Source organism: Puma concolor, chromosome A1 (assembly GCF_028749965.1).
Source record: "Puma concolor isolate L17-30 chromosome A1, mPumCon1.1.hap2, whole genome shotgun sequence".
In the NCBI taxonomy this organism is placed as follows: Eukaryota; Metazoa; Chordata; class Mammalia; order Carnivora; family Felidae; genus Puma; species Puma concolor.
In genome coordinates, this window is record NC_141667.1 from 149,365,864 (window position 1) to 149,390,221 (window position 24,358).

General features: G+C 45.5%; 1 protein-coding gene across 1 annotated transcript; it reads right to left on the reverse strand.

Moving 5' to 3' along the window:
• Positions 1 to 542: 542 nt before the first annotated feature.
• Positions 543 to 23,496, reverse strand: ZNF354A (zinc finger protein 354A). Its single transcript, XM_086706006.1, has 4 exons — positions 23,449 to 23,496; positions 19,221 to 19,347; positions 17,911 to 18,006; positions 543 to 2,668 (listed from the first exon to the last, which is right to left on the reverse strand). The coding sequence occupies exons 1-4, from the start codon at positions 23,479 to 23,481 to the stop codon at positions 1,116 to 1,118; spliced, it is 1,809 nt and encodes a 602-aa protein (XP_086562132.1). The 5' UTR covers positions 23,482 to 23,496; the 3' UTR covers positions 543 to 1,115.
• Positions 23,497 to 24,358: the final 862 nt, after the last annotated feature.

The window sequence follows — 24,358 nt, forward strand, 5'->3', positions numbered from 1 at the left end:
GAGGGCTGCATTGGGCTCTCCACTCTCAGCACAGGGCCTGCTTTGGATCCTCTCTCTCTCTCTGCCCCTCTTCTGCTCGCATTCTCCTTCTCTCTCAAAAAATAAACATTAAAAAAAATTTTTTAAAGACTACCAGTGTGCAGTATAGTAGCTGCCCCAGAACTAGGGCAAAAACAAAAACAAAAACAGAGTTGTTTATAATTGCCTTTTGTTTTCCTGAAATTGTGTGACACGTGAGCATACTAAGTGGAAAACCTACTTATGTCATGAAATCATTGACATATCTTTCAATCTTTTGGCACAGGTATTAGATTCATGAAACTTCTTTGGATAGCTCTTTCCACTATGAATTCATGTATATTTAATAGCTTTAAATTTGAAATAATTGCTTAATTAATGTACCTAGGATGACCGCTCCATGTATAGCAGGTATACTTTCATGATAAACAACTTCACAATAAATAAATAATAAATTCTGAGAACAGAATGAGTGATTGGTTAGAAAATTCCCAATTCACAGCAATTACTAGAAGGACCAAGGATGAAGAGAACAGACTTTTATTTCTATTTGTAAATGAAATCCATGCACAAAATTTGACATCAGGTCAGGAAAAGGACAAACCCCAGAAACTTAAGAGGTAGTTTATAGTTTTTTCTTCTTTTTTTTATCTTTTATTTGGTCCTTTCCTTTAGAAGGGTATAATTTGATCGCATCTTTTATATGCTATTAAGTGTTAGTTGTAAAAAAGAAGTATTACTGATTTATGTCTTTTTAATGAAAAATCCAGGGCACACCTCCCCTCACCCAGATGTTTATGACAATCACATATGACCTCTAGCATACACTGCTGTAGAAAGAGAACAATTATTTTACAAATGCCGGAAGGGTCTCCAGTTGTGAATTCTTCATTTTAGGTTATTTTAAAAGTGCCTGATAGGCACGAACACTTTTTACTTTCCTCATTATCTATTACATAGTCAAGCCTTATCCTTGGAATCCGGAATCTGATGAGGCCTAGGTTACAGGAAGATTTTTCCTATCTATTACATTTGTATTTTACGCATGTATTCTGCTGAGCTTTGGTTTAAGGCTTTCGCACATGCAAATCTACTTTCTAGGGGTTCTCTTCAATGTGGATTTTGTAATGATTAGTAAGGGATGACCTGTGGTTGAAGAGTTTCCCACATGTGTTACATTCATAGGGTTTCTCTCCAGTATGAATTCTCTGATGGGCAATCCGTGATGAGCTCTGTCTGAAAGTTTTCCCACATGTGTTACATTTAAAGGGCTTCTCTCCCGTATGAATCCTGCGATGCTGAATAAGAGCTGAACTTTGGCCAAAAGATATACCACATTCCTCACATCGATATGGTTTCTCTCCTGTGTGAATTCTCTGGTGGTTACTAAGGGATGAGTTACACCTGAACGTTTTCCCACACTCGTTGCATTTATAGGGTCTTTCTCCAGTGTGCATTCTCTGATGTTGAATGAGGGCTGAACTCTGCCTGAAGGCTTTCCCACACACTTTACATTTACACGGTTTCTCTCCAGTGTGAATTCTTTCATGGATGATCAGTGTTGAGTGGGAACTTAAGGCTTTACCACATTCATTACAGTTATAAAACTTCTCACCAGTATGAATTATTCGGTGTCTATTCAGTCGGGAAATCGAAGTAAAACCTTTTCCACATTCGTTGCATCGATAGGGCTTTTCTCCAGTGTGAATTCTTTCATGCTGAATAAGAGATGCGCTCTGACTGAAGGCTCTCCCGCATTCACTACACTTAAAAGGTTTCTCTCCTGTGTGAATCCTCTGATGATAACGAAGGGATGAACTAGACTTGAAGGTGTTGCCACATTCATTGCATAAATAGGACTTCTTTCTGAGGTGAATTCTCTGACATCCAGGAAGGCCGGATGCCTTCCTACCCGGATTGTATTTATGGGGATTTTCTCGAGCGTGGATTTTTTGATGTATAAAAAGGCCAGATCTCCTGCTGAAGGATTTACCACACTCTTTACATCTATAGGATTTCTCCACAGTATGGGTTCGTAGGTGTTTATAAAGGGATGTACTAAGAGTGAAGGCTTTCCCACATTCTTTACACACATAGGGCTTCTCTCCAGTATGAGTTATTTGATGTTGAATGAGAGCTGAACTTTGGTTAAAGGCTTTTGAACATTCTTTACATTTAAATAATTTCTCTCCACTGTGGTTTTTCTCATGCTTGCGAAGGGATGAAGTGTTAATGAAGGTTTTTTCACATATACTACATTTATAGCGTTTCTCTGCTGTGTTGATTTTTGGCTGATTAAGTAAATACGGATTCTGTTTGAAGCGGTTTCCTTGTATTTCACATTTTGGTGGTGTTTCTTCTCTGGGGACCATCTGTTGCTTAACAAGGACTGACTTTGGACTGAAGTTTTGGCCAAATTCAGCATTTTTATGGCTTTTTTCTACAGCAAGGATTTTTTTGTGGGTGACTAAAATTGTCTGGACACTTTCTTTTTTCTCTTGCCTTTTCTCTACTCTGTATTCATAAATGCAGGGTTTTTCTGATTTAAAGTCCCAGGGTCCATTCCTTTTGGATCTTCTCATTATCAGCTCTTGGAAGGAAGAATCTTGTGTTTGAGTTGACTTCGTGGTTTTGTGACTGCCCTTCCACCCTGGAGGGGAAGAAAAAACTAAAGATGTTTTTTGTGATACAGTATTTGGTTACTGAGACCAACTGTAGAGAATAAATAAGTATTGATGGTATTTAAATAAGGTCTTGGTATCTGGCCAAACATAAGAGGAAAACATAAGAAGAGGAAAACGTTAAGATTTAAGCAATATAGAAAAAGAATCAATGGGAACTGAAGTACTAGGGTGGAGAAAAGAATAAAACAAACCTATTTAAAGAAGGTGAGTGTAGGAGTGACCAGGGGAGCATGAGTTCAGAAAGGTAGTCTGGGATCAGAGTCCAAAGCCATGAAAGACTCCAAAATTATTTTCATAACTTTTCTCTTCATTGTGCGTAATCTATATCTGTAGTCCTTTCTACTTTCCCTCATGCCAAATTCCTTTGTATACTTCAGATTCAGTTCAGAAGTTAACGGAGTCCTTTTTTGACTGAGTTTCCACACTCCATTCCCCTTATTATAGCATTTACCACAGGATTTAAAAATATGTATTCTATACCTCTTTATTTTTTTAATGTTTAATTTTGAGAGAGACAGAGCATGAGCAGGGGAGGGGCAGAGAGAGAAGGAGACACAGAATCTGAATCAGGCTCTAGACTCTGAGCTGTCAGCACAGAGCCCGACACGGGGCTTGAACCCATGAACCGTGAGCTCATGACCTGAGCCGAAGTCAGACACTTAACCAACTGAGCCACCCAGGAGCCCTTATTCTTAGATACCTTTGTATTAGATATAATTATATATCTACCTACAGCTAAATATAAGACTTTCTTTTCTACCATAAGTGTTCTCTGCAACAAGCAGATTAACATGCCCAATTACAGAAACTCCTGATGGCATCTGAATTATATATGAAATGTTGCTAATTTTCCTTAATTACTTACATATTCCTGATTTGAACAATGTCAAATATTCTCAATTCCTTATCTCTCTCTCTCTCTCTCTCTCTCTCTCACACACACACACACATACACACACACACACACACGATTTAAGCACTTGAAGTTACCTTCCCAGACAGGACATTACATGGGTGATGGGAGTTCATCAATGGGTGATTACACTCATGGCCAGTCCAAATAGAAACATGTTATAGTTAATCCAGAGGTGCCAGAGATAGGCATGATGCCAAAAAGGTGTGTGAAGCTGGGAAGGCAGCCTTGCTCATGCATCAAGCAAAAGAGGCTATGCAGACAGTGTAGAAAAGAGTCAAAGATAAACAAGACAGGTATAAATGTAAAAAGGTAAAAGAGACCTAATGTGCTAAAGTGGTGAAAAAAAAAACAAAACAGAATTGAACTCAACAAATCTTAAAATTGGGAGAGGATGCAGTTGAGAATATTAAATTTTGCCAAAGGAATGGCGGTGCATTTAGTTTGGCATCTTCTCCTGGGCTAGAGGTAACTATTTAAAAGGCTCCTATGGGGAATTCCCTTGTACTCTTGGTGGGAATGCAAACTGGTGCAGCCACTCTGGAAAACCGTGTGGAGGTTCCTCAAAAAATTAAAAATAGAACTACCCTACAACCCAGCAATGGCACTACTAGGAATTTATCCAAAGGATACATGAGTTCTGATTCATAAGGTCACATGCACCCCAATGTTTATAGCAGCACTATCAACAATAGCCAAATTATGGAAAGAGCCCAAATGTCCATCAACAGATGAATAGATAAAGAAGATGTGGTTTATATATACAATGAAAAAGAAAAATCTTTTTACTACTCGGCAATGAAAAAGAATGAAACCTTGCCATTCACAACAATGTGGCTGGAACTGGAGGGTATTAACGCTAAGTGAAGTAAGTCAGATAGAGAGAGACAGATATCCTATGTTTTCACTTGTATGTGGAATGAGAAACTTAACAGAAGACCATGGGGGAAGGGAAGGAAAAAATAAGTTACAAACAGGGAGGCAAACCATAAGAGACTCTTAAATACAGAAAACAAACTGAGAGTTGATGGGGGAGGGAAAATGGGTGATGGGCATTGAGGAGGGCACTTGTTGGGATGAGCACTGGGTGTTGTAAGTGATGAATCATGGGAATCTACTCCCGAAGCCAAGACTACACTGTATACACTGTATGTTAGCCAACTTGACAATTAAAAAAAAAAAATCCTTTGCATCTCACTGTGTCTGAGATTCCTATCTGACATTCCCTTTCTCACCTGTGTACAAATTCTCTCTGCTTGGTGAACATAATGTATTCTGCTTTTTCTTTTCTACTAGTTAAAAAAAAAAAATTTTTTTTTAACATTTATTTATTACTGAGAGACAGGAAGAGACAGAGCATGAGCAGGGGAGGGGCAAAGAGAGGAAGAGACATAGAATCCGAAGCAGGCTCCAGGCTCCGAGCTGTCAGCTCAGAGCCTGACGTGGGGATTGAACCCATGAACCGTGAGATAGTGACCTGAGTCGAAGTCGGATGCTTAACCGACTGAGCCACCCAGGTGCCCCTCTTTTCTACTAGTTTTACTTCTCCGTCTCCTTCATGAATAACTTTTTCTGTTCCCTTTTTAATATTTGGTATCCCCTAGGGTTTGGAATCCGCCCCCCTCCCCCCACTCTGCACAACCTTCTTGATGAATTTTACCTGCACTCGTGTCTTTATTATTTATTGTAATGGAAAGAGGAGCATTTTTACTTTTTGCCAACACCTTCCTCATCCCTTCTCCAACTCAGTCTTGCTAACTTAAGACTGGAGCCCTGAGCACTGGGTCAGATGCCTAAATGGTATTTTGTTTCTCATGTCTCACTGTTTGTGCCATGGTCTCCTAGTCTTCTGGCCTCAAATCTTGGTATCTAGTAGTTTAATCTCCATGCCGTAGCCTGAGTAATCTTTTTAAAATCCACATTTTAGCATGCTGCCAACTTCCTTAAGATCCTCTAAATTTATCTTCAACAATTCACATGTGAGGTCGAGTATCTAATACTTGGTGGGGCCTAAGTGGAGGCAGGGTAGAGAGAAATCACTCGGGAGGCTGCTGTAGTTAGGCAGCTGAGCAAGGGGATAGAGGAGGCACAGATAATGCAGCAGGATATCATTTCAGGAACTGGTAGCAGGACCAGGCTTGCTGATGGATGATGTGTGGGGTGCCGAACAGGAATGAAGCAGCTAAGAGATTACGCCTAGGTTTCTGGCTTGAAAATGATGAATGCTGCACAAGCTACCAGAAGACCAGGAGAGGGGCAGGTCTGAGGGGGCCTTCTATTTCAGATGTGTGTGTTGTGGCTGAGATGCTTTCACAGACCCTGAAGGAAGATGCTGAGGCATTCAGTTGTTATGTATTTTGGAGCCTGAAGAAAAGGTCAGAGCTAGTCAGGTATTTGGGAGTCCTCCACAGATAAACTTTACTTAAAGCTGAAGAACTGAAAAGTCACTTAGGCATGGCAACATTAGAAGTCAAGAAAAGGAGGAAAATCAGATGCCAGAGGAAGAAAGTACTTCAGGGAAGGAGTATGTGAGCAACTCTGGCAAATAATGTGGGGACTATAAACTTAACCCTGCTTGTGCCAAGATGGAAATAGTAAGGGATTTAGTGACCATGCTTTTCGTGGATAGCGAGGAAGAAAGCCCCACTGGGGTGTACACAGGAAACAAGGGGAGGTGATAAAATAGAAACATCAAGTAGAGAAATGCTCTTGAAACGTCTTGTTTAAAGCCGAACAAGAAATTGGACATGGGATGGATGGATTTATTGACTTATTTTTTAGAGAGAGAGAGCATGTGAGTGGGGAGAGGGGCAGAGGGAGGGAGGAGGAGAGAAGGAAGGGGAGAGAGGGTGTGTGTCTGTGAGAGAGAGACAGAGAGAGAGAGACAGAGAATCCCAAGCAGGCACCACGCTCACCATGGAGCCAGACACGGGGCTCGACTGCACAACCCTGGGATCATAACCTGAGCCAAAATCAAGAGTCGGATGCTCAACTGACTGAGCCACCCAGGCGCCTCATTTATCAAAAAGTTAAAAAGCACCTATAATATACCTCTATCTTAGGCACTGGTGATCCATAAGACATCCCAGATCCAGTAATGAAAAGAAAGAGTTCAGGAGTTCCCAGTTTGGTATTAGAGACAAAGAAGAAATAGGATATCACATCATGTGATAATTTCTACAACAAAATTACAAGGTAGAAATGGACATGAATGTGAGCTTAGAGCACCACCCAAACTACCCTTAGTGGAGGGTGCCAGTAGGGAAGGGGTACAGGTGGTGGTTAGTTTTTTGGCAGAAACATATAAGATGGGATTTTAAAGGCTTAGATATAGGCTGGATAGTGTGAGGCCTAAAGCACCATCAAAATCTTTGAACTCAAACCAGCTTTCCAGACTTTGTTCCCACCTTATCCTGTAGGTGGACAGATTCAAAGTTATTTCTTTTTCTTTTTACTTTTTTAAATGTTTATATGAGAGTGAGCTCAGAGGGGGAGGGACACAGAGAGAGAGAGGGAGACACAGAATCTAAAGCAAGCTCCAGACTCTGAGCTGCGAGCTGTCAGCAGAGTTTGACATGGGGCTGGAACCCACAAGCAGTGAGTTCGTGACCTGAGACAAAGTTGGATGCCTAACCGACTGAACCACCCAGGCTCCCCCAGATTCAACGTTATTCCTATAAAAACATCATACGCGGAGCGCCTGGGTGGCGCAGTCGGTTGAGCGTCCGACTTCAGCCAGGTCACGATCTCGCGCTCCGTGAGTTCGAGCCCCGCGTCAGGCTCTGGGCTGATGGCTCGGAGCCTGGAGCCTGTTTCCGATTCTGTGTCTCCCTCTCTCTCTGCCCCTCCCCCGTTCATGCTCTGTCTCTCTCTGTCCCAAAAATAATAAACGTTAAAAAAAAAAAAAAAATTAAAAAAAAAAAAAAAAAAAAACATCATACGCACTGCAGTCTCAGAGACTTTCTACTAAAATCCAAGGACTGAGGGAACTACATGCCAGGAATTATACAGAACACCATGACGGGGTAGTATACACATCCGTACACCTCCACCATGTCTGTGTTGGTGAAAAAGAAATGCTGTTCTCAAAATTTTGTTGCTAATTCTAACTTTTAAAGCTTTTTACTATGGAGAATGTTCAACATATACCAAAAGTAGAGCGAGCTGTACAGTGAATTTCTAAGCCGGCTTCAACCATCACCAATGCTGCTTCATCTACTGCCTTGTTAGGAGCTGAACTGTGTCCCCCAAAAGGATAGGCTGAAGTCCTAACTTTCAGTAACTCAGAGTGTGACCTTATTTGGAAACTGTCTTTGAAGAGTTAATCAAGTTAAGATGCGATCACTGAGTCCTCATCCGGTATGAATGGTGTCCTTATAAAAGGGAAGTGTGGACACAGGCATGCGCAGAGAAAAGACCGTGTGAAGGCACAAAGGAAGAACACCAAGTGTCAAGAGAAGCAGAAACCAGAGTGGCACAGCTGTAAACCAAGGAACAAGGATTTTGGGCCACCCCCAGAAGCAAGGAGGGAATGTACCAGAGTCTCAGGGAGAGCGCGGCCACATCAATACCTTGACTTTGGATTTCTAGCTTCAAGAACTGTGAGACGCTAAATCTCTGGTGAAGCCACGCAGTGTGGGATTCTTAGAGCAGGCTGAACACAGTACTGCACACCCCTACATCTCTTCCAGTGTGTTGCGGGGGGACCAGGTAGGTCCCAGATACTCTATCATTTCACCCATCCTAGGTCAGAACATGCTTCTCAAAGATAAGAACTCTACTTGTAAACATAACCACTTAAGCTTACTGAGATCGGGAAACTGAAGGGACCCCATTAAGGACTGCCTTTTTTTTCCTGCCTCTATTCTTGCCATGACCTGCACCCCCGCCTTACATGTGCCTTAATGTATGTCCTCCTTGTAAAGGTCAAGGAGTTAATGCTATCTTTGGAGTCTTCCAGCACAACAAGTAACATCTCAGGAGAGATGGGGCAGAGTCCTCGGGTACTTTAAAGACCACTGACTTGAGACACCTTGACCCAAGACTCCTGGCTCCAGGGAATAAGTGACTCACAGAGGGCACTTGAGCACTTGTCCTTGTTTCGACCAGTTCCTGGCTGCCTAAAAGCACGCACACACCAGACCACTGTCCTTAGTAGAAGCCTTGCACCCCAAGCAAAGATGAGACACTCTTCTTCCCTGAGTCTCCCAGACACTCTGTATCTGTGCACTCTCTGTATCTTCAATAAGTTTTGCTCTCACTTCCTCTCTGCTTGAGTTTGATTTCTATCTTGTGTGAAGCCAACAACCCTCTTGGTCCCACAGGACCACCTCTGGGTCCTCAGATATGCCCTACCTATTGTTTGAAGTTATTATTGCCTATAAGCTAACTAAAAGCTGTGCACTAATTCCCGTGGGGGGAGAGGGGCAGTTCCCACACTACCAACAAGCAACAACCTAGGAATTCAACTCAGTTCAACGAGCTACCTGGAGACAGCATCAGACCCTACAGGTTGAGGGCTCAGTCCTACAAGACTGTCCCCTGACCCCTTCACATACCAGTTGCAAGTCCAAATTTTCATCTGTGCTTCTGATCAATGGGCTATAAGTTGGGAGGTTCCCACAACCCCCTCCTTAGTTTTAATTGCCTAGCATGGCTCCCAGAACTCAAATATTTCGCTTACTAGATCACTCGTTTATTACAAAAGGACGTCACTCAGGAAAAGCCAGATGAGAGATGCATAAGGCAGTATTCAGGGGAAAGTGAAGCTTCCATGCCCTGAGTGCACCACTGTTCCTAAATCTCCAAATGTTCACCAACCAGGAAGCTCTCTGAACTCTGTCCTTTTGGGTTTTTATGGAGACTTTGTTACAAAGCCACAATTGATTAAATCATTGGATCATTGGCCGTTGCAATTGATTTGACCTCCAGTCCTCTCCCCTCCCTGGAGGTCAGGGAGACGAGACTGAAAATGTCAACCCTCTAATCACAGCTGGCTCTCCTGGCAACCAGAGCCCATTCTTAGGTGGGGTCCCAAAGTCACCTCACCAACATAACAAGTGATCGTTATTGCTCTCATCAATAGGAAATTCCGAGAGTTTTGGGAGCTCTGTGCCAGAAACAGGGACGAAGACCAAATATATATTGTTATAAATTAAAATATCACACCTAGAAATCACTAAGGATGTTTATTCAAATTGCTGTGATAGGGGCGCCTGGGTGGCTAAATTGGTTAAGTGTCCGACTTCAGCTCAGGTCATGATCTCACAGTTCGTGAGTTTGAGCCCCGCATTGGGCTCTATGCTGACAGCTCAGAGCCTAGAGCCTGGAGCCTGCTTCTGATTCTGTGTCTCCCTCTCTCTCTGCCCCTCTCCAGCTTGCACTCTGTCTCTCTCTCTCAAAAAAAATTAAAAAAAACCATTTTTTTAAATTCTAAGTTCTCTTCATCCTTTCTTCTTTTTTGCCTTCACCTTATAGATAATCGCTTTTATTGATCTGCTTTTACTTTTTTTATTTTTGGTGGGGGGAGGGTGGGAAAGGGGCATTTCCCTCCTTTTATTTTTTATTTATTTTTAATGTTTATTTTTGAGAGAGAGAGACAGAGCGCGAATGGAGGAGGGACAGAGAGGGAGACCCAAAATCCGAAGCAGGCTCCAGGTTCTGAGCTGCCAGCACAGAGCCTGACATGGGGCTCAAACCCACAAACCGAGAGATCATGACCTAAGCCGAAGTTGGACGCTCAGCTGACTGAGCCGCCCAGGTGCTCCGCTTTTCCCTCCTTAAAAAAAAAACCTAATCAAATAGACACTTCTGTTTTGGTGTCTCCTTCTTCCTTAGCTAAAAGTACTATTTTCTACATTTCCTACACTTTCCCCCACTTCTTAATAAATTGTGGAGATCACCCCAAAGTGGAATTTACAGAAGTCTTCCTCACAGAAGTCTGTGTGAATGTGCCACAGTTTATTCAACCAGATTGCTGTGAAGGACATTTGGGCTCTCACTGTAATACATCACGGACTTTATACGGGTAGGGGGTAAAGGTACAGCTTTACAGCTTTAAAGTGATACCCATCATGCGAATCAGCAATCATACCACCTATCAAATTGCAGTCCAAACTAGACCTGCTGGGCCAACATCATCCAGAGCTACTCCCCGGAACGAGGAAGCCCTCTATGTGCTGCCATGGAGGGTTTCAATACACATCAGGTGAAAAGGGCAAAATAACGTGTGCTGTGTGCTCTAACCAGAGTGGACAAAGGAAAACGGAAGTATACGGAGAAATGTCTGTTTATATGCACAGGAGGGCTCTTTCAATGCTGTTGCTATCTCTTCTTCAAATCTGATCTTCTACAGTATCTTGCACCTGTTCACTTCCTCCTGCCCATCACCCCTCAGGGGCTCTGTTCTGGCTTCTGTCCTCACTGCCACCCGCGCTAAGGCAGCCATGACCTCCACGTGGCTGAGACAAAATGTTCTCTGCAGTTCCCACCTAACTTACTTCTCAGCAGTGTCTGACAGTGACCCCTTGTTTTCCTGGAGATGCTTTCTTCCTAAGCTACACATTCCAGCCTCAGTCTCCTTTGTGTACTCGTTGTCCTAGTGATGTTCAATCCTTGGGAGTTCCTCAGGGCTTAGTCCTTGGACCTCAAGTCACCCTGCTCTGCACCCTTTCCACAGGCCAGCTTCCATTCCAAATATATACGCTAAGCAAGACTTCCGCTCTCCACACCCAATTATACAGGAGCCCACTGAACATAGTAACTTAGAGGGTTCAAAGACTCCTCAAATTCAGCATGCTTACAACTGAATTCGTGATCATTCCCTCCAAGCTGTATAAACCCTTCTCTCTGTAATCAAAACTGTTAAGAGGCATCCTTAACCCCTCTCCCGCAGCTAATCAATTTCCAAGACTTGTTCATTCTACCATCTAAATGGGTCTCACACTCCTCTACTTCTCCCCACCTCTACTGTTACCAACCTGCTGTAAGCCTTGACCTCAAGGACACCAGGCCTCCTAATTTTTCCTTCTGCAGGATACCTACATTTGTCTTCCCTGTGGGCCCATTTCTCTCCACCTGGCCAGAAAATGCCAGAGTTCCTCGAGATTGAGTTCTGGGCCCTTTCTTGCTCTTACTGTACTCTGCACCCAGTCCATAGACTAATTCAAACTCACCCACTGTTTCAATTACCCAGTAACGACCAGGATTTCCCAAATTTACATTTCACACCCAGTCTATATTTTGAGGGGTAGCACTCCAAATCTAACAGGTTATTTGACCTCTCCCCTGGGATAACTGGGTCAATCAAAAGCAACTTAATTCATCCAAAACCTTATTTCTACCACCCCCCAAATCTGATCTCCTTGTAGGGTCACTATCTCAGTGAATGAAATCATTACTCATCCCAGAAAGAGCCACAAACCAAGCTCCCCTGATAACCCACTTCCTTTGTCTTCATATTGAATCCATCTCCAAGCCCTGCTTCTCTTATCTCCCAAGTGTCTCTGAAATTCGCTCACTTCTTTGTGTCTCCATAACCACCAGCCTAGCTGAGTCATTCACGTATTCATTAACTGGAAGCCTACTCTGACCGACACTGTTTTCGATACTGGGGAAATGGCAGCAAATCAGACAATCCCGCCTGAGGGAGTTGATAGTCCAGAGAAGGGATAATGAATGAATATGTACTATCATGCCATGAGAAGCCCCCTGAGGAAAACAGAGCATGGTGAGGGGATACAGGATGTGGAGGGAGGGCAACAAGAATTGAGCTGGATCGGGGCGCCTGGGTGGCGCAGTCGGTTAAGAGTCCGACTTCAGCCAGGTCACGATCTCGCGGTCCGTGAGTTCGAGCCCCGCGTCGGGCTCTGGACTGATGGCTCAGAGCCTGAAGCCTGTTTCCGATTCTGTGTGTCCCTCTCTCTCTGCCCCTCCCCCGTTCATGCTCTGTCTCTCTCTGTCCCAAAAATAAATAAAAAACGTTGGAAAAAAAAAATTAAAAAAAAAAAAAAAAGAATTGAGCTGGATCTATTCAAGAAAGTACCACCTCAAGGAAGTGTCAGTGGGCTTGTGGACATCAGGAAGAAGAATGGGGAGGGAAAAACAAGTGCAGAGTCTCCGGGGTGGGAGTCTGCCTGGCCTGCCTGACCCTGCAGGGTGGCCACAGTGATTACAGTCCTCAGATGAAGGGCAGAGCAGAAGGAGGGGAAGGTGAAGAGACAGCCAGGGCTAGACCATGTAGGCTCCAGATGCCACTCTGGGGACTCTGGATTGTGCTCCATGTGATGGAAGCCATGAGCAGTTTGTGCATGAGAGTGAGATGACCTGACATTTTTACATTTTTTTTTTTTTAACATTTATTTATTCTTGAGAGAGAGAGAGAGAGGCAGAGCATGAGCAGGGGAGGGGCAGAGCGAGAGAGGGACACAGGATCTAAAGCAGGCTCCAGGCTCAGAGCTGTCAGTACAGAGCTGGACACAGAGCTCAAACCCACAAGCTGTGAGATTATGACCTGAGACAAAGTTGGACACTCAATTGACTGAGCCAGCCAGCTGCCCCATAATTTACCTTTTAATAGAGCATTCTGGCAGCTACAAGAACAGATGCTGGTAGCAGTAGGGAGGTGCAGGGCCATGCAGGGGTCTTGTTGGGGAGTGAAAGGGACAAGGACAAGACTGACCTGAACATACTGGACACAGCTCCGGAGCACCTGGGCTCTGCTTTCACCTCTTAAGATATTCACTCTTTAAACTACCACCTGCTGGGTCACTAGGCTGCTAAGGGCAGCACTTTCGTGCAAATTAGAAGACCCCTGCCCCCTGTGCAGGGGCAGTCCTAGCACAAGTCCTAGCTTGGTGGGTGGAAGGCAACTCCCAGGTAGCCCCCTGGCTGACCACGTGGCCCAGGTTCAGTCCACCCTACAAGGCTTCTTGCGTTCAGATAACAAAGGAAGAGAAAATGACGGAGAAAGAACATATTTTCATTGGAGGTAATTGTTTACCTAGATCATTCTTGCATTTTTAAAAATATTTATTTTGAGAAAGAGTGAGCAGGGGAGGGGCAGAGAGAGAGAGACAATCCCAAGCAGGCTCCCTACTCAGCAAGGAGCCCCATGCAGGGCTCGATCTCACAACCACGATATCAGGACCTGAGCTGAAATCAGGAGCCAGTCACTCAACCAACTGAACCACCCAGGTACCCCTCCCTGCATTTTTTGAGTTTTAGATTTCAAGAATAGTTCGACTTCTGGGTGTAAAGCAAACTCATGATGTGTATCACCTTATTACAGCTCTTCCAGAAAAGCACAACCTCAGTGATTACAGTTTAGGCTCATTTCTTAGGCAAGAGACTCAGAAGAGACACACCCTGCGTGCCATCTCCTTCCATCTCTCAAGTTAAAGCCTACATACCTGGGATGACAGTTCGTTTTTGTTCTTTTTGTTTTGTTTTTCCTATTTGTGAATAGTATTGAAATAAAAGTATTTTTTTTAAAAGAGGATATTTGGAGGCAGTTAGAAGTTCTAGGAGTCCTACCCCGGGAGCACGGGCTTTTCCATCACTGGCTGCCCAAGGGGAAGGTTTTGGTTTGGGTCTAGAGTGAACAAGCCGAGGCACTCCCATGAACACCGGCTCCCTCACCCGTGCTCGCAGGGGAGTGAGCTGCCCTTGGGCGGGGAAGCTGCTCTGAGGTCCCCTCAGTCCAGGCAGATGGAGCCCCCCAACCCCCCAGGGGTACAGGACAGACACAGCCACATGCCTGGACTCCCAGGGTGGCCCATGTGACTTCCACCTCTGAGGGAAGAGAGGGAGTTCATTCCATCCAGAGACACCCACATACTGGTCAGCTGTGATGTCCTTATGTCCGTCCGACGTCCACCCACGGTCTACCCTCAGGGACGTCTCCCCAGAATGGAGGAGGAGGCTGACCGGACTCCTACCCCACCACCCGGTGGCCCCAGAGCCTCTCAGGACAGCTTTGGACTCCAGTCACACTATCTATTCCCCTTAACTGAACGAATACTCACTTCACTCAGATTCATTAATAGATCAGAGGCTCCTGAGGTCAGGGCAAAGGGAGCCCTGCTCTTCCTCTGACTTTCCATGCCAGACCCGGCTCACACCCAACAGTGGGACTGAGGACCCTCCTCAACCCCACCTGGTTCCCTGATGGCCTGCATTCTCCGATCACTTCGTGGTGGCCTCTACCAGCTTCCAGAGAACTCTGATTCCATAAGTCAGTGTTTAAAAAAAAAAAAAAAAAAAAAAGAAATCCGGGGGCTCCTGGGTGGCTCAATTGGTTAAACATCTGGTTAAATATCTGACTTGGGCTCAGGTCATGATCTCACAGTTGGTGGGTTTGAGCCCTGAGTGGGGCTCTGTGCTGACAGCTTGGAGCCTGGAGCCTGCTTCGGGTTCTGTCTCTCTCTCAATCTCTCTCTCTCTCTGCCCCTCCCTCACACACTCTCTGTCTCCCTCAAATAAATAAATGCTAAAAAACCAAAAAACAAAAACCAAAAAACAAAGGTAGTTCCCACATCAAAAACCTCAACTTACTGTAGGAATAAAGCTACTGGGGCCTGGGGGCTGGGGAATACGTCTGCCCATCCCACGGGTCCTCTGTGGGGCCCACAGCGTGGGGGGCCCTCACTGACTCGTGTGGACCTGAGGACAGCCGGGACCAGTCCCCACTTCCATGCCAACAGGCTCCCTGTCCGCTGCAGGCTGATCTCTGCAGAGGGTAAACCTGGGTCCGTGGCCAGGTACTTCCGACTCCTCAGGCACTGTGCGTGGCTCTCGGACACAGTCCAAATCCTGTGTCCGGGCTTCCCTGGCTCAGTGGGATCTGGTCCCTGCTGCTCTCTCCTGGCTCCCATCAGCACCTGCTGGCTTCCTTTGTCTGCACAAACACAAATGCCCTTTTCTGTGCCTGGACTATTTCTCTGCATCCTCAGATCCCACCTTCTCGGGAAGTCTTTGCCTATGAGGCCCCCCTCCCTCCACGCCTTCACCTCTCCTGCTGCTAGGCCCATCCCCTCCTGCTGCACCTGCCCCACTCTGGCTGCACCCCCGGGCCTCCCACCCCTCTCCTCCCTCTGCTCCCCCTCCTGCCATGTGCTCTCAAAGCACTTTGCATCTTTCCCGTGGGGTCCTGACCAGCTGTCATTCCATACCCTCTCTTTACTCAGTTCCTGAGCACTTGTGTCCCCACTGGAACATGACCCCCAGCCGGCAGGACCTATGTCTTTCTGTCCGATGTCGCATTGCCAGTGCCCAGCGCAGAGCTCATTCACCCTTTATTATGGGACAGGAAAGCCATGGGTGAGGGTTTGCACCTGGATGCTCCGGAGCCCAAGCCTACCCCCTCCCATTCATCAGCTCTCCTTTCCCAACTTTCATGACAGCAGCCTCTCCTATTCCTCTCCTCTGATGACTTCTCAGGCTCAGACACATTCTTCTTTCCTAACCCACCTTATAAATGGTGAAATTTCCTCTGTGCCCTTACCTGGGTCAGTTCAAGGTTTCAAGTGCCACCTTTGTACCCATGGCACTTGCCGGTCCCTACACACCTCACAGGACTGTCCACCAGCATCTCTACTGGAGCATTCCACTCCCATCTCAAGTGAGACCCACCCCACAGTGAACTTGGCTACACCTGCAACAGAGGAGCCCCTTGTCTTCCCTCCTGGGCCCCACTGCACAGACCTTAGAAACATCTTGCCAACATGACTGCAAGTGTCTCTGAAAGGTTCCACATCAGGTTTTCCCTCACTTTAAACCTATCCCCCGCAATGCTTCCAAAGTGACCATTCTTATTAAACTCCAATTGGGGTGCCTGGGTGGCTCAGTCAGTTGGGCGTCCGACTTTGGCCCAGGTCATGATCTCACGGTTTGTGGGTTCAAGCCCCACGTCAGGCTCTGTGCTGACAGCTCAGAGCCTGGAGCCTGCTTTGAATTCTGTGTCTTCTCTCTGCCCTTCCCTACTCATGCTCTGTCTCTATCTGTCTCTCAAAAATAAACATCGAAAAAAAATTAAAAAAAATAAACTCCAATTATTACCACCTTGACCCCCTGAACTTAGGAACTAAACTCCTAAAAGCTTCTGCCTGCCTGCCTGCTTACCTTTTAGAGACAAACTAACTGCTGGAACAGAAAAAGAAACATTTGAGGAGGCTGCCTGAGCAGATCACCTGAGCAGTTCAATCCACAGTGCCAGAAGTGACCTTGATCTCTCTATGGCGCTAGAATCCCTTTCTCTATATCCATCCCAAGCCCTAATAAAAGCAGCCTTATTTCCCTTGTTCCTGGAGATGTGGCTTTGTAAATTATTTTCCACAATCTCCTTGCTTCTACAAATAAAGCTGACCCTGTGAGACAGTACCACCTGGTTTAGTCTGTCTACACCTCACCAAGTAGTCGGCCCACTTTGGTTCAGTAACAAAATTGCATAAGGACTCCATGAATATATTCTCTGTGAAATATTCAGATTCCACACAAATAAAGCCCTCTTTCATCCTGCCCATTCTTGATCCCCACCCCCGCCCCCATTCTCGATTCCATTCCAAGCAGGACTACTGTTACCAGCTAAGGTGTGTCCCCTAACCCTTCTCTCTGCACTTCCACACATATTATACATACAAACAGTCACGTAATTTTCCTTAAACACAAATGGGGGCACATCACCATCATGCTCTGTGACCTGCCCTGGAGGTCTGGCCACACCAGCGTGCTCTTCTGTCTGACGTGGCGCTCCATGCCAGGGCAAGGGACTTGCCACAGCTTCTTAAGCCATGCCTTTATTGGAAGACCTCTACATTGTTTCAGATTTAGGCCAATTTTTCTAAAACACCAACACCGTATCATTCTCCTGCTTAAAATCCTTTCTTTCCATGGGACAGTCCATCTCCAAGAATCTTGTTGAAGCACATTGTAACATGGCCCCTGCTAGCTTTCTGACACCCTTTCCTTTCTCAGCTCCTTGTCTCACATGCATCCCCTGAGCCTCCATCAGAATGAATTCTTTACCACTCTTCAAATACACTGTTTGCTGACTGAATACCTGATGTGCCGCCCTCCTCTGAGAACAGGAAAGAATAAGAGGAGATCCCGAGAGATTCACTTGGGAAGTGATTCCTGCAGAATAAGAGGAGGCTCCTGTCTGGGGCCTTAGTGTCCCCTCCCCGCCACTTCTTGAGGACAGAGAAGCTTCCCCAACCAACATCTCCAAGCCCCACCGTCACTTAGTAAACAGACTGCTGCCCAAAGCAGTTCCCGGGCTCCTCCGTCCCAGCCACTCACCTAGAGAGGGGCCTCCAGGACTTTCTTTCTCTACCTTCCAGGGATCTTCTCCTTGCTGCAACAGGGAGATCACTTTTGGTTTGGAAAACAGGAGTCCTGCTCACACACAAACAAAAAGAGAGAGAGAAAAAAAAGACTTGGTTTTGTTTTGACTCAAAGAGGCATCACAGACCTGAGCAGAAAACTCAGGGTATGTTACAAAGAGCTTCTGGGGGTGCTCCAGCTGTGCCCCCACGATGTTGAGGGCATAGTGCGGGGAAAGGCAAGGGACCTGTAGGACATGGCTGTGCAATAGTTGTATGTTAGGGAAACATGGATCTGCAGCTTTAATAACATTAGCTTTCCATAGAAGAGGGAATATGTTAGATGTACACACTAAGTTAATACTTATAAACATGAGGAAGGTACCTGTTGGGATGAGCACTGGGTATTGTATGGAAACCAATTTGACGATAAATTTCATAATTTTATAAATATTTCGTAAAAATACTTATAAACAGGTACCTATGGAAAGGATTATGAACAAAGTAGCTTGCTGAAGATGAGGAAACACTGACTCCCTTTCTACGATGGTAGCCGTCAGCAAACTATGGGTCATAGGCCAAGTCTAGACCACTGTTTATTTATGTATGGCCCTCTGAGCATGGTGGTATATGTTACAGAAACCAAATGTAGTTCACAAAGCCTAAAATATCTTCTAGCTGGCCCTCTGAAGAAAAAGCTTGCTGACCCCTAGGAAAGCCAAGCAAGAAAGGTAAATGGTAGGTCCAATGAACAAAGCCCTCTGTTGAGAGGGGTGCAAACAAACCCCAGAACAATCAGTGAAATGACTCCCAAACTGTGAGGAAACTTCTAATGTGCAATTATAGACCGGAAAGGGGAGGATTATCAATACCACCTCCTTCATTTCCATGTGTGGGGTAATTCCATGCCTATAAGAGGGGAAAATGTGTTTAACATTTATTTATGGTGATCTGACACAAACCTAAGGGTAAAACTCAACTAAAGGTTTTTTGTTTTGTTTTGTTTTGTTTTGTTTTGAGAGCATGAATGGGGTAGGGAGCAGAGAGAGGGACAGAGAATCCCAAGCAGGCTCCATGCTGAGTGTGGGCTCCATGTCATGACCTGATGATGAAATCATGATCATGACCTGAATCGAAATCAAGAGTTGGGACGCTCAACTGACTGAGCCACCCAGGTGCCCCTCAAATGAAGTTTCTGATGACCCATGCCTTTTATCCAAAGAAGCAGGTGCTGACTTATCCTAATTTCTGAATTTTTTTTTAATCTACAAGAGAAAATTTCCTTACCCAATGAGACCAGGTTACTATAGTTCTCCAGCATCACGTCCTGGTACAAGTTTCTCTGAAAAGGACCCAGCTTTCTCCACTCCTCCCGCGTAAAGAGCACAGCCACATCCTCGAACGTCAGTGACACCTGTAATGACAAGCCATCCCAGCTCACCTAGGACCTCCCATCACACAGAGTGAAGAAGGTGGCAGTGGTGGGTAGATGGGCTCCCATGAATGCTTCTGATGTTATTCTGGTTTCTGAAGGTTTCAGGTCATTTGTTTAATGAACAATCGGCCAGTGACAAATATATACTGAAGTGTTCATGAAAGCATGAATTGTTAACCAGGCCCTGTGTTAAACACTGTATGTAAGGAGATGTGGGGAGGAATTAAGGACATTAGTGGGAATGTTAATTAGAATAACATTTCTGATGACAATTTGATAATAGATATTTAAAGACTTAAAATGTGTGGATCTTTTAACTTACCAATTACTATATTTGCATCACAATGAACAGTGTGCAAAAATGCACCTCCAAGGTGTTTATCATGATGTTACTGATAAAATCACTGCAGGCTTAAGTTAGGTTAACTAACTTGAGACACTGTCTTGAAGCCAGAGGACAATAATAATGGACAAATAATACTGGACAATATTATTTATTGAAAGCTTTCTTTGGACCAAGCTCTTCTTAAGAGATTTGTATTAACTTTTAGTGTAAATACTTATCTTTACAACAACCCTATAAAATAGGTACTATATTGCCCCCATCTTACACAAGAAAAAAAAGAAATTTGTCCAAACCAAACAGCTGGTATAGAGGAAGACTCACTCCCCCTGTGTATCGACTCTCAATACTACAATACTGCTTTACTTCTGACACCAGACATGTGTGTTTTCCACACGCCAAGCAATTGTGTGACACCAGCTAGGTGTCTTACGATTTAATTCCATTCTCATGCCTTCTACCTGGAGAGAGAGCCCGATTCCACAGGTTAAGGCTCAATCCCACAAAACTGCCTCAACTTCAGATGCTAATCCCAAGTCCAGATGGTAACCTGTGCTTCTTACCAAGTGGCTATAAATTGCACAGGTTTCCACCACCCCCCTCCTCAGGTTTAATTAACTTGCTCAAGTGGTAAATGCAGGGAAAGTGCCACAATGCAGGAAAACATTTACTTAATAGATTACTGGTTTATTCCAAAAGGATATTATTGAGAACAGACCCGGGAAAGAGGTGAAAGGGTGTGGAGCTTCCACGCCCTCCCTGGATGCACCACTCTCCCCACCGACAACTGTTCACCAACCCAGAAGCTCTTCGAACCCTGTCCTTCTGGATTTTTATGGCCGCTTCATTACATAGGCACAATGGATCAAATCACTGGCCATTACATAGGCATGAATGGCCCCGGGCTGGGGTAGAGAGCCTGAAAGATCAAACCCTCTAATCAAGGTTGGTTCCCCTGATTGGATTGGATCCTTAGGGGCTTTTCAAAAGTCACCTCATTCATATCAACTTTGGCTTGGTTGAAATGACTTGTTATGAGTAACAAAACACAGCAATTTCATCTTTATTGCTCTGAAGTTATTTCAAGAATAAAAACCAACTATTATTCATCATTTAGCTTCCAAGCCCTTATAATCTCCTATGTGCCAGGAACAGGAATGAAGACCAAATATATATTTCATACTATGAATCACAATATCACAGCTGGTCGGGGGTAGAGGTAAAACTGCAATTTGGAGGACGTCCAAGGCTCCATTCTTAACCATTCTGCAAAACTGCCTCTCAATGTCTACCTCAAGGGGTTAAGAAATAAGTGGGATAATCTATACAACGGAGATGGATGGTGGTGATAGTCGCACAATAATGTGAATGTACTTAATGCCACTGAATTATACATGCAAAAAGGGCTAAGATGATAATGTCATGTATATTTTATCACAATAAAAAAGCTAAAATGGTGAAACAGATGCATACCTATGTACATAGGTATTCACACAAAAAGTGAATAGAAAAGGATTCTGATGAACATATACCAAAGGGGTGACAGCAACTATTTCTTGATGCTGGGTTAAGAGCGATTTCACTTTCTTCTTTATGTATATATTTTTTATTTTCTGAAATTTAATTATTTTTTTTTAAGTTTATCTATTTTTGAGAGAGAGAGAGTGCAAGTGAGCGTACAAGCAGGAAGGGGCAGAGACAGAGAGGGAGACACAAAATCCAAAGCAAGCTCCAGCCTCTGAGCTGTCAGCACAGAGCCCAACGTGGGGCTTGAACTCACAAACTGCAAGATCATGACCTGAGCCGAAGTTGGAGTCTTAACCGACTGAGCCACCCAGGCACGCCTATTCTCTGAAATTTTAAACATGAGCATGCAATACATGTATAATAAGGTAACTTAGAAATAGTTAATATAGATATATAGAAATAATCTTAGCCCTCATAAGAATTTACGATTCAACTGATAGACCAGAAGAAAACCGTGTGCAATGATTTGCTCAATGAAATTGTGTAGCTGGACAGGCCTGTATGCCGTTTCCCAGTTCAATCCTCATTTTAGAGACGAGAACCAGAAGGTCCAGGGCAGTCAAGACCCAGGTCACATACTTTCTTAGTAGCAGAGGCAGGACAATAATTCAAGTCTGCCTTTAACCCAGCGCTCGGTATATTCTCTCTCTGCTCTTAAACACCCTGTCACTGACTTTTACACACAAGCCCGTGCAGGTGACAAAAGGGTGGCAGATGAGGTTAGGGAGAATGCCATGAGGATTCACTCACACACAGAGATGGAGAAGATTCTGGCCAAGAGAGCAACATGGCTCCAATGGAATGGAAGAGGAAAGCCTTAGAGAAAAGCAGCCGGAACGTGCAATGGCAGGCCTCGGCCCAAAGATCAGACACTAGCGAGTTTCATGGGTCCGAAACACAATGTCACAGTGAAGGGCGGTGACACGGGGGCTGGGTCTGCCCTGAGTTCTGAGAGAGGCACCAGGGGAATGGCTGGACAGTAATGAGCATGAACCCAGAGGCCAGACACACTTGGGTTTGAAATCAGGTCACCGGGCTTCCTTGAGCCTCCATTTCCCCGTATGTAAAATGGGGATGATAATTGCTGCGCAGGCAGGAGAGTGAGAACAAAGGCAAAGCCCTCAGGAAGTCCCCCCACGGGACATTAACTGCTACTGTCAGGTGAAGGTGAGTCATAGAAGCACTTGTATCTTCCGGGTCCTGGAAACACTGGATGGCAGTTCCTGTCTGTCAGCACTGATGTTACTACTGCAGTAACATCATCACCTCCTACAGCCGCCACACAGTGACCATCTGCGAGGGCCTGGCCCGATCTAAACACTTTCCATGCACTTGAATTCATGTGATCCTCTCACCTGCCCTATGAGGTAGGCATGGTTGTGATCCCCACTTTCCAGGTGTGGAAACAGGCACAGAGAGATGGAGCTATTTGTCCAAGGCCCAGAGACAACAACCAAGGAGATGGGTTCAAATCCGGCAGTCTGGCTTAAAAGCCCCACTTGTCAGCCACTGGATACCCTGCCTCTCCACTACTGATACCCCACGAAATCCTCGCCGCTGCTTCCTGAGGAGTCATCTTTCTGCCCTTGCAGTCAAGAGACCTCTCCAACTGTGTCCCCTCCAACACGGCTATTCCTTGTTCATGCACGGGCCTCCTGGGATGGGGTCCCTCCCCCGTTCCACAACATGAAGATGAAAATGGCAGGTCAAGAACAGTTTTCAAGAGAATGCGGAAGCAAGGCACATGATCCACAAGGTTAAGAGGGAGAAAAAACACTATAAATGATGGGTTGGAGAAACCTAGGGAAGGTATAATGGGAAACTCAGGAATGGAAAGAAAAAGCCAAGGGTAGGGAGGGAGACCAGAGTGAGCCAAGGAAGCAGGGCCAGAAAGGAACTGCCAAATGTGCACGTTTGTTTGTTCTGCCCCCACGTGGCATCTTACCTGTCAAGTTAGTAATCATACACTCAATTGAGATTAATGAATAAAAAGTAGTGTCTGTTAGGAAAAGAAAAGAGAAACATTAGACATGCATTGGCAGGGAGGAGGTTAGCATTCCCTACATAATCCACCATCTAACAAGGTGGGCCAGGAAAAAGGGCTTGAGTTCCAGGTCCTGCAGAAGATTGTACTGAGTAGAGAATTTCAGTTTGAGGATTAAAAAAAAAAAAAAAATCTGTTTCTAAATCTTAGGTAGCAATGAACTCACTTGAGACCTCGCTTCCCTCTGTCCAATAGCCATATCTTCTTTCTGGGCTCTTCCCTTAGGATGGGTGGAGTCTCCAGAAGGCAGATCTGAAAGAAGAAAAAGGGAGCCAGGAGGGAGAAGCCCCTTCTGCTTTCAAACCCCCTAAGAATCACCAAATCTGAAATCCTCACACCACCTGAGAATGACCCCATGTGCCCCCAGAGAGGGAAGTAAGGAGCTGGGAGCAGAAAGGACCAGAGAAGTGCCAGGTCGCTCTGGCTCAGAGAAAAAAAGGGTGTAGGACTTTATCAGCAGCCGCAGCGACTCACTGAATCTCACCGCATGCCAGGGACTGCCAACACCGGTTTAGTCCAGCAGCACAGCTGCCATTGTCAGCACCCCCATTCTACAGATCAGGAAATCGGGGGTAGAGCGGGAGCACCTTGCCCCAGTTCACCCAGCCAGGGAGGGTGCACCGGGATCTATACCACGCGCCTCCAGAACACCTGCCCCAACCTCGCTGCCTGCATGGGACAACTTTTCTCCACCTCAAACTTTCCCCACCCAACTCCCCTCCTGTCAAGGAATCTTCAGATTTTTGGAGAAAACCGCTTCGGAAAGGGATGACATCAGTTTTCCTATGGCTGCTATCTGGAGAACAGGCACAGAAACCGAAAACCTCGGTTCCCGTCGAGGATCTGCCGTGGGGGGAAGCGGACAACTCACTTCTGGCGGAAAACGCATCTCTGCGCCCGCCGTCCAGAGGGCAGTGGCGCCGGTGAGGGGCGGAAACACAATTCCTCACGTTCGCTGACAGCCGTCAGCCGGTAGCCGGGCAGGTAGCGTGCCGGGAACCGGTTGGGAGGGAGCGGGAGGGGGGCCTGGGCCAGTGGGGACAAGTGCCCGACCTGCCGCGGTCACGGGCACGACC

Bases quoted from the DNA above. Each gene is read 5' to 3' on its own strand.
- ZNF354A (XM_086706006.1), bottom strand. From the start codon at position 23,481: ATGGCTATTGGACAGAGGGAAGCGAGGTCTCAA. The intron at 19,348-23,448 runs GTGAGTTCATTG...TTGTCATTACAG, and splicing joins AGAGGGAAGCGAGGTCTCAA to GTGTCACTGACGTTCGAGGA. The intron at 2,669-17,910 runs GTGAGTGGCTGG...CTTCCCCTCCAG, and splicing joins TCCTGGAGGCCCCTCTCTAG to GGTGGAAGGGCAGTCACAAA.